At 46.8% G+C, this 14,546-nt stretch overlaps 2 protein-coding genes across 3 annotated transcripts in view; one reads left to right on the top strand and one right to left on the bottom strand.

Moving 5' to 3' along the window:
* TMEM266 (transmembrane protein 266) overlaps positions 1-2,168 on the top strand; it is an 81,961-nt gene extending 79,793 nt beyond the window's left edge. For both annotated transcript variants that reach the window (XM_084214123.1, XM_084214122.1), the window contains one exon: positions 1,116-2,168. In XM_084214123.1, the coding sequence (XP_084070249.1) occupies positions 1,116-1,675 (560 nt within the window). In that variant the 3' untranslated portion in view covers positions 1,676-2,168. The remainder of the gene's footprint in view (positions 1-1,115) is intronic.
* Positions 2,169-2,300: 132 nt separating this feature from the next.
* The window catches only part of ETFA (electron transfer flavoprotein subunit alpha), a 29,438-nt gene continuing 17,192 nt past the window's right edge, over positions 2,301-14,546 (bottom strand). Inside the window, exons 10-12 of the mRNA XM_084214124.1 lie at positions 6,592-6,657; positions 3,203-3,283; positions 2,301-2,398 (exon numbers count right to left, since the gene is read on the bottom strand). Coding sequence (XP_084070250.1) covers positions 2,360-2,398; positions 3,203-3,283; positions 6,592-6,657 — 186 coding nt within the window. The 3' untranslated portion in view covers positions 2,301-2,359. The remainder of the gene's footprint in view (positions 2,399-3,202; positions 3,284-6,591; positions 6,658-14,546) is intronic.

Genomic DNA, 14,546 nt, shown 5'->3' on the forward strand with positions numbered 1-14,546 from the left:
TATGTGTACACTATCACATATGGATCTCCAAATAGTCTAAAGATGTGTATATAAATAAAAAATATATATAAATAAAGTATGTCCATGAAGTTCTGGAATGTTCTGCCCAGGAAGGCGGTGGAGTCACCATCCCTGGGTGTGTTTACTGGATGTGGCACTGGGTGCCAGGGTTCAGCTGAGGTGTTGGGGCTGGGTGGACTGGATGATCTTGAAGGTCTCTTCCAGCCTGGCCCTTCTGTGATCAACAGCTATGTAAATACAGAGGGAGCCAATAAATATATATACAGAGAAGTATGTACACATTTCTGTAGAAAGGTAGGGGGGTTGTATGTATTTTATTTAGTGGTAGACAGCTGTCTGCCTTTCAAGGGACACTGTATCTTGTGTGTGTAAAACAGAAGGTCTGTGTACAATGGATTCTATATGGGGCTCATACAGACATGATTCCTCATCTCTGTATATAAAATGGGGTGGGGAGGGGGTGAGAGCCTGTATCTGTGTATTGTATGTAATAAATGTGTGTTCATGTACGTATATGCAGGTATGTGGCATTAGGTATGGCTGTGCATCCCTGCCTATACAGCCCCAGCATAGATACAGGGGATACATACAAGGCATGTGTGCATAATTTAAAGACTGGCTTAGGAGAGGGGGGCTGTTAATGTGTAGGTATAAATGTGTGTGTATCTGTATCTCCAGTACTATTTTTGGGGGGGGTTGCATGCTGTTGCAGCAGTAGCTAATTCCAAGTATTTAAGGGAGGGACTGTGGCCCACAGGTACCTACTGCCTGCCCATCTACACAGGCAGGCCAAATGGATGTAGATGCAGTTTCTTATGCACACATACACACTGGCTATATGATCAAGCCTCTAGGTGTTGGTGTATATATACACACATATATACAGGCATACAGTATCTCTGTATAAACAAATGGGGAGCTGGGGATAGAGAAAAGGGCTGTTGCTGAACATGTAATATATGCACGTGTATGGCTCAGAGGGTCTGTGTCCATCACTGTGGGTACAGAATGCTGCCCATGGACTCGCTCACTCTCTGTACCCCTCAGCCCGTCCCCGCAGGGCTCTCAGCCGCCTCTGTGCTCTGTCCCTGCAGACAGCGGAGTCCCCGAGGCCGCCATCTGCGTGGTGACCACGGCCGCCATCGACGTGCACCGGCCCAACATCTCCTCGGAGCTGTTCGCGGTGGAGGTGCCGCTGCGCCTGGGCAGCACCGGCACCTCGGCCAGCCTGACGTCGGGCAGCGCCTCGCGCTCCACGGCCAGCTCGGGCACGCGGGGCTGCAGCGAGAGCAGCCCGACCCTGGGCTCGTCCCCGGACTGCAGCGCGGCCTGCGAGGAGCCCCGGCCCGCCGCGGCGCCCGCCCGGCAGCGCGCGGTGCAGGAGCTGCTCTCGTCGCTGTCGGAGGAGGCGTGCCTGGCGCAGAAGGGGCTGGATCCCGTCAACCTGAAGCTGCCCAGCCCGGCCGGCTCGGTGGGGGCCAGCCCCGAGCTGGGCCACCGGCTCAGCGTCTACAACCGCAGGAACCAGGAGAGTCTTGATGTCTTCCAGCTCAAGCCGCTCCTCGACTGCCCCCAGGGTGCCCCAACCATCGAGGAGAAGTTCGGGGCGCTGGGGCCCCCAGAGGCACGGCTGGGCAGGGTTCCCGAGGCATAGGGCCCGCCTGGGGCAGTGGGGACTCCTGAGGAGACACGCTCACCCTGCCAGCCATGAGGCTGCCACAGCTGAGGTGGCGGTGCTGAAGTCACCTGTGGCACCTGCTGCAATGGCCACCAGCCTGGGGCGCGGCCAGCATCGCCTCCGCTCCCCAGTGCCCACGACCTACCTGCCCTGCCGCCAGCCCTGGGCCAGCTGGGACCTCCAGTGGCCGTCTGGGAACAACGGACCTTCCAGCAGCCCTAGGGCAGCATGGACCCACGGGGCCTGGAGGGACAAACAGACTGTGCCGGGAACACCGTGGAACTTCCACCGGTCCAGGGCCAGCACGAGCCCCGTGGTGCCAGGGGCAGGACAGAGCTGCTGGACAGCTTGGGCCCAGCCTGGCCCCCCAGCCTGACCCTGCCCAGGGGCTGAGCGCGGCTGGGAGGAGTGTGGAGATGGGAATAAACACTGACAAAGACAAACAGCCTCTTGCCTTCTATTGCTCTTGCCTTCGTCTCTTACCTGCTTTCCCTGTCTTGCTTCCTTCCACCCCACCACTCCATGTGCCATGCAACTGCCACCAAAAAAACCCCAACACAAAGAACAACCATCCCAACAGCGCAGTGACCGATCCCACCTCTTTCCAGTAAAATCCTTTATTTGCCCTTACTCCACAGTGCCGGGTCCCATCACCAGCACTCACTTCTTCTTCAGGAGCTTGGTCATCTCTGGCACCGCCTGCAAACACCAGTGCCAGGGTAGTGCACGTTCCCCTCTGACCCCCACAAACTCACCCAGTGCAGTTCCCAGCCCTGCACTTACACTGCCCACCCTCCCACCCAGCACAGCACTCCAGGCTCACAGCACTCCCCACTTCTCTCCTGCTGAATAAAGCCTCTTAATTATTTAAGAGAGCTACATTTCCATTAGGTGGAAATAATGCATTCGTACAAAATTTATTAAGGAAATTGTCTACATGGTGTTTCTTCAGAATGTGACTTTGTCTCTGGCTCACAAAGAGGCCCGTGCTCACCACGGAGCCAGTGGGCATTATTTCAGGAATGGCATTAAGTGCTGGCAGAGTTTCTGCCCATGCCTCCACAGAGCCACTCCCGCCACTCACACGTGTGGCCACACACAGGCACTGGGACAGGGCTGGCTCGGAGCTCCAGAGGGAACTGCAAGCTCCTCCTGGGCATCAGCCTGTGAGGCAGCAAGCCCAGGCAGAAATAATCACACCTCCTGCCAACTCCCTACTTCCAAACTTTATGAGGCTTAAAAATACATGCAAGCAATGTGTGGTTATTTCCAAAATGGTTCAACCTCAGGAGACCAGAACTGAGGCGGGCTGGCTGTGACACCCCCCAAACAAAACCTACTTGCAGGGATTTGATTTTAAGCATGCAAATCATGACATCAGAAAGCAAATTTTTAAACAACAACAAACACCCTCACACAGACATGGTTAACACTCATTGGATTATATTATGTAAGCTCCCGTCAGCTCTCCCAAAGTTACCCTTACATCAAGTTTAGCCTCACCTGGAATAAGTCTGCTACCAGTCCATAGTCTGCCACTTGGAAAATCGGAGCTTCTGGATCCTTGTTAATAGCAACAATGGTCTGCAAGCAAAGTTAAAGCACCATATGAATCTAGATACTGATCATCCTCTGGGGCTGGGTTACAGGGCCAGCTCTTAGCCAGGAAATGGGCTATATTCTCTCCAAGCCCCCACATGCAGAAGATTTATCTGGGCATTTAATATTTGTCCATCTCAAAAACAAGCACCTCCTTCCCTTCACATACACCACAATCCCCTGAAAATAAAAACCCAAACCCTCCCTTCCCTGCTCATCATACACATCTCTGCTATCCTCCCCTGTTGAAAAGCCTAGAAAAAAATTACTACAAAGGATTACCTGCACATTCTAAGCTGCACCACTGCAGAACTAACCTGGAGGCAGCAGGTACAACAAGCACAATAAAGCCCTGCCCAAAAGGCCTCTGTACTTAAAATGGGACAGCATTTAGTTGGTCACACAGTAGACAACAGCACAACAAATCCCAGCACAATGATCCAGAAAACGTCTTGGTTTAAACCCTGCCCTACACTGAATCATCCTTAACTGCCTGTGACAGCTCCCAGCAAGATCAGCTTGGCTGGGTGTCCCCATCAAAATCTGCAGCAGGCTGGGGAGCGCTCCTAGAGGAAGGGAAAAGAATCCTGAAGCAAAGCCAGAGGCCCCCAGAAGGAGCCTTACAGCAAGCAGGGGCCTGGAGCACAGACTGGGCAGTGCCTGCTCCTCCATCCACACTGCCAGAGGGAACAATGGCTGGGGACAGCTGTGACCCACCAGGCAGCTGAGGCCCTGCTGCCCCACCCAGGGAACCACAACTCCCTGCCTCTGTTCTACTCCCTCCACTGAAAATCCAACAAAATTAATGGCTCAGTAAGCAGGGGCCCAGTGGCAGTAACTCAGAGGAACGTTACAAATCCCGTGGTTTTGGGCCCCAGCAATGTCATTTCTTGGCCATCTGTCCCCTGAGAGTCCCCGAGAGGACCCCAGCACACAGGCAGTACCCAAGCACTGCCCTGCCCTCTGGCAAGGACGTGCACGTGCTGCAGTAATGCTGCCCTCCAAGTGTTCTCCCCAGAGCTCTCCTCTCTTCCAGAGTTTACTTCAGTTACCCCTCTTTGCAAATGCAAGGTTGCCCAGACAAGCTGCAGTGCAGGGAGCCAATCCAGGCTGTGATCCCCGAGGGCACTGGCCCAGTGAAGCCTTTCTCTGACCCTTCTGAGGCCCTGCCACTCCCTACAGAACCATCCACAGGGCTCATGCTGGCCAAGGCCAGCACCACAGGGGCTGCCAGCTCTGTCCTCAGCACAAAAATAATTAACAAATTGCTTGCAAAACTGTCTGAAGCTTTGGTTTGGCAGCTTAGTCCTTCCTCTGCCTCCTTTAGCTGAAGTAACTTCAGTAAGATTTGGGTCCCTACCTCACTGCTGACTCAGGTGAGCAGCAAAAGCACCACCCTGCTCACAACAGAACTTTCTGAGTTAAATCTCTGAGTAAGAAAAGATAGGGGAACTCTCATGAGGGAATTAGAAGTAAGGAAAAAAAGCAACAACAATTCTTCAGATCTCCTCAAAAGCTGCATTTTCTACCTTGCTGTAAAAGAACAAATAAATTATACATTTCACTTGGTAGAAAGCATCTGACTGCTTTGGAAAACATATCCTGAAGTGTGCAAGTTCACAATGCCAGATAATTCAGAGTGCTGAGGGAGGACAGGGGACGCTCCAGAGAGCTCCCATGGCTGCAGAATTCTTTGTTTGGGAAAACTGGATCTTCTCCATAACTACCCCACCTAAATGTTTTAGCTAAAAGGAAGGCAGAACACATTCCAAATACCAATAACTAAATCTGAATTTTACAACAGCCACATTAGCTTACACTAAAAAACTCAGCTATGGGAGAAATTGAAGGGGTAAATAGTATCTCATATGAACAAATTTCATCTGTCATTATTTGTTATAGCAGAATACCTCAAAATATCAAGCATGCCTTTGGAAAAGCCATAAAAGCAGAGGTTTTGCTGTTACAGTGCAGGTCAATATCACTGCTCAGTGTTTTTGTGACAAAGGAAATTCTGGATCTTCAAGTGAGAGGTTGCCAGTGCTGCTGGCAGCCTGAACTGAGCTGAGGTAGCAGATAAACACAAAGAGGGTCACACCAAGTCTATGCAGCTTCCAATATGCACTTCTCAGGCAGTGGCTGCTGCTCACCCCACCTGCCCATCTCCTCACCCAGCCAAGGGCACAGCTGGAGACTGAACTGCTGCAAACAAAGCTCCAAACAAAGCACCTGTGGCCAGCAGTGGCTCCCCCTCTGCTGCACTGCAAGCAGGAATGTGGCAGAAGCTGTGGCAGTGCTGTTCACCAAAGCTCTTGGGAATACACTGCCATAATTCCCACTTCTCAAGAGACACTTTCACCTCTGCCCATCACACACCTTTAATATCTTGAATTTTGGTTGCTTCTTCTCCACTGCATCAGCAAATGCTAACACCACTCAGGTCTCTGCTTTTAGAAAGCTTATCATTTCCCCCCCTAAATATTTATATAATACATGAGGAAAAAAAAATGGTAAGAAAGCAGAGATCATCCTTCCACACAGGCTGGTTTGTGAGGACAATCACCAGTCACCAACTCACTGGCCTGTCGTTGGTTAACACAAGAAATGACCTGAAAAGTTGTGCAACCCTCTTCCTCAGCTTTAAAAACTATTCACAACTGTGGCTTGGTTAAGTTCATTCTCTGAAAATAAAAAAAAAAAACACGTAGCCTTTTTAAAAAATTACTGTGGGAGGCAGGACCTCCAGTTTTTGATGTCTGCCATTTGTAGTATCAATCAGCAGGTAACTCTGCTCCTCTTTTCAAACACTGCCAAACTGGCAATTCCAATTTTGGATTATTTGCTTTGGCAGCTAATGAGTTAAACCTTTTAAAGTTTTACTGCCCTTTTATTGCAGGTTTCCATTTGAATGGCTAAATACAGGAATGTCAGAGACATCTTTTACTTTATGGAATAGTAAGTTCATAATTCAAATTGTGCATTGTTATGCATGAATTAATATGTCATAGTCTGGAATAAAGGCAAATGGAACTATTGTATAGAATTCAGGCATATGTGCTTTGGGTAGGGTTTTTTTAAACAAAGTCAATTAGCTGCTTCCACTGATCACTCTGGGTTGTAGTGCAAAGGTTTTGCTACTGCATGAGATGTATTCCCACAGTATCTTGTTTTGTCAAAGAGAGTTTTAAGGCAGCAGGAAATACAAAAACCATCTAAAGCACTGATGCAAAAGCAAAGGAGTCAGCTCACTTCCTTGCTCAAAAATCTCTTCTAGTACATCCACCTTCACATACCTTGCTGTCTTTCATTCCAGCCAAGTGTTGGATTGCTCCAGATATTCCCACAGCAATGTAGAGTTCCTAGGAGAAAACAAGAGACAGACATTTTTGGTCCCCACACCAGAGTCTCACTAAGCTCTCCCAAAGCTTAACCCAAACCAATTACATGCAGCAGTTTCCAGTACTAAAGGCAGCTGATGGTTGGTTCCCTTCCCCACCTGGGGATGCAATGTGACTGCAAAAGGAGAATCCCAAAGGAGCATCCAGCAAAGACAGATTAGGGGAAAAAAAGAAACAAAGTCTGCATCAAAAACATACGACATGCTCAGCTGAAGGCCAGGGCAATCCATGTTCCCACCACCCTGGAGATTGCCAGTGCAAATATTAGGGAAGGTAACCTACAGATGGATAATGCAGCTGCCTGAAGAGCAAACCAGGGCTCTTCTTCGAAGCCCCTCAGAGCCTTGGCCTCAGACAGAACGCTCAAAGCTGAAATTTGGGTGTTAGGCCTTTGAAAGGCTTCCCAAAGAGCAGGACAAACCTTTGGGGAACCCCAGTGGCTGGTGCCCTGCACACCTGCAGTTTGTGTTCCTCACCCAGCCCTCCCAAGCCTCCCTCCCCACTCACTGCCCACTCCCAGAAGTGATGGGTACAGAAGGCACACCAGCAGCTCTACACCTTGGGGCTTCCAGTTTCACATCTCCACAGAGTCTGACAGCAAAAGAGATTGCAATTTAGAGATAAATAGATCTGTGTCAGCTGTTTTAGTCACAGCTGAAAACTATCACTTCTCCTTGGGCTGAAAGTCACCCATTCTATCATCTACCCAAAACCAAGGGTATTTCAGGGCCCTGACAGTTCAGTTCCAGTCAGAGCTGAACTCCTCAGCTAACTAATATTACAGAAAAAACTAAGGAAAGTACTTTTCACCAACTCATTCAATAACAGAAAATTGACACATAGATTTAGTTAGGGGCTCATCTACCAAAAGCAGTCAAAAGGTGGCACTTCACAAGTGCTTACAAAAGACAGCCCCAAATATTAACATAATTTCTCTTTTAAAAATACCAAGGGTATTCCATATCCAAGAAAATATAAATCTGATTTAACTCAAATAGTACTGGGGGGGCCACAGGGAGGGTAAGAGGATCAAAACCAATCTTACCACTGTGCAGCTGAAACTGCATTACAGTTAAGGGGCTTTTAGCATGGAAGAGCCAAGCCCAGCTGTGGGACATGCACAGAGTGACACAGGAGTGGCAAACAAAGGTGTTCAAACACAGACCCACAGAGGCTTCTGCCACACAGGCCTCAGAGTCATTACAGCAATTAAAGAAATAAATGCTTTCTGTTGTTTCTTCAACCACAGATTCTGCTCACTATGTTTTTTTAAACAGGAATAGATAAATGAAATTAATGAAGTTTTTCTGTATTTTTATTAAAAAACCTCTCTAGCATAAAAACTGAAGGGGAGGGGAAATAAAGCAGAAACAAAGTATTTCCTATCAAAAAGGCTGCCTTTGAATCATGGAATCTAGTCCCTGTACTTCCACAAAACCACACAGCTGGTGAACACACTCAGAAACTCCTTGGCCTCAGCAGGCTTTTACCAAGTGGATTACTATTGGAGGTCAATCCATTTTAACCACAGCTGCAATGTAACCTAATACATCCACATTAGAACTCATGGTAAGAATGCAATATTTTAATTATACCAAATAAAAGAACAGATGTTACAGGAGAAATTATTCCAACATCATGCTGTCTTTAATACAAGCTCTTTTTAAAGACACATTACTGTAATTTGATTTTTTTTTTGAGCAATTCATTAAGTGCCAGTCATCCAGACTACCAGATACTCTTATCAGTCTGCTTAACATCGTGAAGTTCAATCTTTGGAAAGAATCCAGCTAACCAGGAGCCAGATGCCTATGAATATATTCTATTAAAATATCTAGGAAAGACAAGGATGTTTCATTAAAAGGACATTTGTAAATCACCAGGCTTGTCTAAAAGCACTTATTATGCATCTAGGCCATGGCCTTCCAGGTTATGTGCTTGGGGCTCCCTGCTTCAGCCAAGTGGTGCTGCCAGTCAGCTCTAACCCTGACAGGAGATCACCTCAGCAAGGTTTTCACAGAGAGCACACAGGACAGCAGGGTTCTTAGCAACACTTCTGTGCTGTCAAAGGGACAGGACTGCTTAAATCTTCCTTTTAATCTATTCTGCAGTTCAGTAGGAGGGACCCAAAGGACCCACAATGTCTAAATGATAAAGCTTCAGGACTGTTCACTGCTGTCCTGAGGAGAATTCAACTGGTTATCCAGAGATGACATAAAGCATTGAGAAATTCAAATCTTTATTTCTTTTCAGAGTAATAACCTTGTTTTGATGTTTTCTCTGAAATCAGTAACTTCTGTCAGGCCTTTTGCTGAGTCAGAGTTCCAAGTCCCAGGTCAGGACTGCAGCCCCAAGCCCTGTGAGGGAGGGAAGCAGGAAGGAGCTGGGTACCCCAGGGCAGAGCCCCTTGCAGAGGGTGCTGGGCCATGGCAGCACAGGGCAGGGCAGGCTCTGCAAGGAGCTCTGGGTCCTTCAGAGCTCTTCTGGGCAGAACAGCCAGGCAAGGCAGAGAGCAGATGAACCCGAGGCTGGGTCCCACCTCTCAGGGGCAGATGTGGCCTTACAGCAAGGTCAAGTCCCAGTGTTTTGGAGCCCTGGCAGTTGCTCTAATCACTGCTGCCAGGCAGCCGGTCCACAGACCCCAGGCACAGGCACTTCCAGCACAGCCCAGGCCATGGAGCAGCGTTTGTGAACTCCCCAGAGCTGGGCACAGGCAGAGTTCCACTGAAGGGCTGCTGCCAGCACTGTGCCACATGAGAACAGGCAGCAAAACAGCACACACATATTGCAGAGCAAAGGGTTCACAGCACTGTGAACAAATGAAGTGCCAAAAGCAACTGAAGTCAAGGAAGTGAACGTACTGGTGGAATATGGACATGACATCAGCTTAGAAAATTGCCTTGGCTCTCAGTAACTTCATTTCACACAGAGATACTGTACAAACATCACAGCCATGCCACAAATATTTTTATGAAGTCGCTGGCAGACGTCAGCATGGGGAAAGGACACCAGAGAAGAGAGCTGATGGCAAGGAGAGCAGGATGGAACAGGGAACACTGAATGCACCAAACAGGCCAGACTGCAAAGCAGAGCACAGGGAGGTACCATGGGGAGGTACCAGCACTCCAGATGTGCTGCTGGGAGGGCTCAGTACATCAGCAGTAGGCAGATGTGGAGGGGGTCACCAGCACCCACGAGGCCTCTCCCAAGGGCCACAGCAGCAGCCCAAGGTGTCTCTGCCAGCAGACTGGCACAGAGGCCAGGGGCTTTCATCTGTCCTGCCACACATCCTGCACCACGCTGGTGGCGGGCAGGACCCTCACAGAGACCTCCAAGTTTAGAAGCACAGACTTGCATCACAACCACCCTGAAAACCCCCACCACTCCAACTCCCAAACTGATCCTATTCAAAGTCAAGACTCCAAATCAAAACTCCATTTTCTCAGTTGCTAGTTAAAGTATTCATCAAGGCTTACATTTTTCCAACAGAAATGACTGTAGTATGTCTTAGAGTCATTACATGCTAATCATTAAATTGAAAAAAAAAAATCCTCCTTGGCCATTCCTTAAACTCTCTTTCTGCTTCAGACATACCCATCTTCACTGGCAGACTTCACCAGCCTGCCCATCTGGCCCCAGAACCCATACAGCCAGTTACATGCTGTTTGGACAAATGCACAGGAGTGCTGTATGTGGTACCAAAATACCAATGCAGTTATTTGCCTGTTCATACAGACTCCTGCAATTATTTATAGAATAATTTGTGGCATATGATATTACTTCCTTTATACTTATGAGAATATTTAAATATGCCTTAGGCTGCCTTGGGGCAGTTAAGGGACATTTGCTTAAGAGAACTACAAGAACAGTTTTTATTTCAACTCCAGAGCTTTGATGGTGCTGTGACAGCCCACAGGGCAGCCACAGGTGCCCCATAAGCTGAGGTAGCTACTTTGCAAGCATGTTGTCAACTGATATTGATTTTTATGACAATTTTTGAATTATGCTGAAAACCTCCAACACACACCAATTTATCATCCTACCAATGGCATGCTTTTAAACAGGCCACTTTAATAAACCCCTCTGGCATACACACTATTTTTAAAGGCAGCTCAGATACTTTATTTTCTTTGCAAGAGTGAAAGGACAATGAAATTAGAAAGAAATCTTTGTGATCAAAATTGCTTTGTACAAGAGATTCCTTCCACTTACAAGCTATTAGGCCAATAAAATATTTTCTGGCTTGACAGCAGTTCATGCCTGCTACACTGTACCTCACACACTTCTCCAGCTTTGGTGCAGCTGAAGGCTCTCCATGCAGGAAGCACACATCACTAAACTGGAGCCCCAGTGCAGTTTCTTTTTCACTTTAAGAACCTTTGATCAGCCAAGCTGTGTAATTACTCTTAAGCGTGGCCAGGGTGTCTGCTGGAGTGCAGGGCCATACAGCATTTTTTTCCCCCCTCTCTCCAGGGAAAAGCACATCAATTGCTTTCAGCTAAATGCACTCACATATGAATATTTTAGTACAATTTAATGTTTCTGCACCAACCCCAAAGGAGCAGAGCATCAATTTGTGAACATAGTTTTCTTGGAGTTAAAAGCTACACTGGATAATGCAGGATGAAAGGGGTTGTCAATCCTTAGCTTTTTAGCAAGTCAGAGAAAGACAGTCTGTAAATTCAGTCCCAGCTGCATACAAACAGCTCTCTAAAGTTTGCCACCATAAAGCTACTTTTCAACAACAGTGAATTATCAGAGGAGATATTCCAAAAACAATTTCCCAAGCACAGTTGGTTTTCCCAAGGCTAATCCCATCTGCCACCTACCTAACAGCCCCAACCATTTATACCATGCAAAGTGCACCTGCTGGTCTGTTCATAACACCCACAAACCTGTGCACAAATAACACATTCCTACAAAGCTGAAGGGAGCAGAAATTAGGTACCATGCTTCTGAAGAGAGAAACTTTGCTATCTCAATATTCCTTTGTATGTGCAACAAATGAGGAAGTAATTAAGATCTTATCATTGATAGCAAAGAGTAGAACACTTTTTTAAAAAAGTAAAATCCAGACAAGAGGAGTGACAATTCTCATGATGTCAAGGGAACTAATTAGTTTGTTCTGTTGTTAGTAATTTTAGGTAAGGGCCAGAGAACAAAAAAGAAGAGAAATGCTAGAATAAAATACGCCTTGTTTCACTTTCCTTTTGCTTCCTCACAAGAGAGTGAAGGGAAACAGCAGATAAGCTAATCTGAACAAGCAAAGGATGCCTAAGAAAATGATGGGAAGGAAGTAACACTCCAGGACAGTCAGCATTCACTTATTACAAAGAAACAGAAAATACAGGAATTATGGAAATGATGTAAATGATACTGTGCCTCTCCCTACCTCTCCTCCCAAAGCAAGATGACTAAGTGCTAAAAAGCCACTCACTGCAGTCAAAGGGATGCTCAGGAAAATACTAGGGGCACAGAGAGGCTCAGAAAGGATCCCATTCTCTTCTAGAAGAGGGGGAGCAACAAGAATTCCAGCATCCTTACACAGCTTTGGTGCCTTTCCAGTGAACCAGTATCTCACTCCTCAGTGTCTCAATTGAAGCTGCACCTCCAACATGCCTCTTTTCCTCTCATTATTACTGTCAAATCCTGACAGCTGTAAATTGCCCCCCTTGTGAAGTTCCTGCAATCTCTTACAGCCAGAGAGATCCTCTAGCATGGAACTGAAGCAGTGAAGCCCAGCAGTTTCCTCCTGGCCATCACATCAGACCTACACTCCCCTCTACCCTGCCCACCATGCACCTGCCTTCTGTGCAATCATGGCACATTCTAGCACAATCATTTCACCCAGTGTCACTTATTGCTACACCATATTTCCTAATTTGTGCCTTCCTGAGTTTTCCACCTCAGTTTCTTGTCATCTATTAGTGTTTTGTACCTAATGTTGAAAGTAACAAGAGAGCAGCAACTGAACACCTTAAAATAAAATAAATAATAAAATTTAGAAAAGAAAGTAGTTCTGCCAGCTAGGAAATCCTACAGCAGAAACTAAGGCAGTTCTAGAGTTAGACCCTGAAAGAGCACCAATTTTAGAAGAGTGAAGATTTAAACCCTGCAGAGATTAAATTAGAAGGACCCCTTTCAGGCAGCAGCTGATCCTTCACAAGGTCAGAGGATAACAAAACACACACACACTTGCCAAGAAAAGCACCTCTCAGGGTCACTGGGGCTCTGGCTGTTCTCTGGGGACAAGAAGCTGAGTGTGAGATAATCCCAGTACAAGCCCACCTTCCCTCAAAACCTGAGGGAAGAACATCATTAATTAGAACAGGCAGCAAGGGCAAACCTGCATGGGAACAGCTTGGGCACTCAGAGGCGCTGCCTGGGGCCCCTGCAGTGCAGGACTGCCCCCCTGGCTCACGGGTGCTGCACGAGAGGTGTCCAGGTCCCAGGCATCCCCAGCAGCCCTGGGAATGCCTTTCCCAGCCCAGCTGGCTCAGGGGCACTGCTGGACCCCATCAGGGACCTGCAGCCCCCCCTGCACAGGCCACAGCACCACAGAAGGCAGGAGAGGTTCCGAGCAGCCGCTTGCCTTTCCTCACAAGTCAGAGTTTAGTCTTTGGTTGAATATCAGACAAACTGCACAAGCACCTGAGAAAGATTACACACTGCTTTGCATGCTAGAAATCTTGCTAATTATGCCTTGGGTAAGGAAAGCTAATACTGAACTAATAAATGAAGCATTCATGTTCCATTTACAAGTTTTAAATAACTGAAAAAAACCACCTTTTATTTTCTTTCTTGGGCACACCTGTTTTGTTCTTGTTTCTTTCTTTATGAACATGAGAGAAAGAACTGGGAAGATTTTTACCATGGAAAGTAACACCCCTGACTATTTGAAATTTCTTATCTAAAAATAGCAGTTACACTGGGGTAATGGTGGTAGGCTTGATTTCTCTACGGAATTTCGTATTTTCTAACTGGATATACTTAACTAATATTTAGTACTAAGCACTAATAGGAAGGATATTTTTATCCAAAACCAGCTATTTTAACATTCTTACAAGTACTTTTTCCTTAAACAGACAATACATACAGTACTTAACCTGAGAAAGAAATTTCATTTTTCAGCAGAACACCTGCATGTAAGAAATAGTGGGAAAAACTGGCTTCTAATTGTAAAAGATATGCTAAAATGGCTGTCACTGATTAAAGACACTGAATATACTAAATTGCTTTTTTAATTAGGAAGAAAACATTTTATATTTTAATATATCCACTTATGTCTAAAAATTTCCTTCCATCTCATCAAATAATACAGATCAGCCTTCTCTTTCATAAGACAGAATGTTCAAACAGGAGCTGCAATCACCTGGAAGCAAGAGGTTAAAAAAAAGATACTAACAGAAACAAACATAATACACTGAATATTTTAACTGGACTAAAACTGTACAAAAGAAAAATTGCCAAGGATCCAGTGAAAACCCAACAATATGCATAAACACTGACATGAACAAAACCTTGAAGTTTACCAGTCCAAGGCTACTTTGGAAGAGCAGATGTGCTGTGTAGAAGCAGGGCTCAAACAGCCACAAGGTGCAATCTGTGCTCTTTAATGAGCTGCATTCCCCATCCCTTCAGTGACATGCACTCCAGCTGCCCCTTGAGTGGCAGTGTGTTTGTGTATTAACACCTCAGCAATTTGGAAAGCTGCTGTGCCTGTGAGTTCTTGGGTTCTGTGATGCACTGTCTGGGCTGTACTCTCAAAAACTGCAGCCAGTCACAGAATTATGAAGGAGCAATGAGCAAGAGTGCCCTTCAGGCACGGGGAAGGAGCAAGCAGCCCTCTC

The sequence above is a fragment of the Fringilla coelebs genome, assembly GCF_963513975.1.
Source record: "Fringilla coelebs genome assembly, chromosome: 12".
Taxonomy (NCBI): Eukaryota; Metazoa; Chordata; class Aves; order Passeriformes; family Fringillidae; genus Fringilla; species Fringilla coelebs.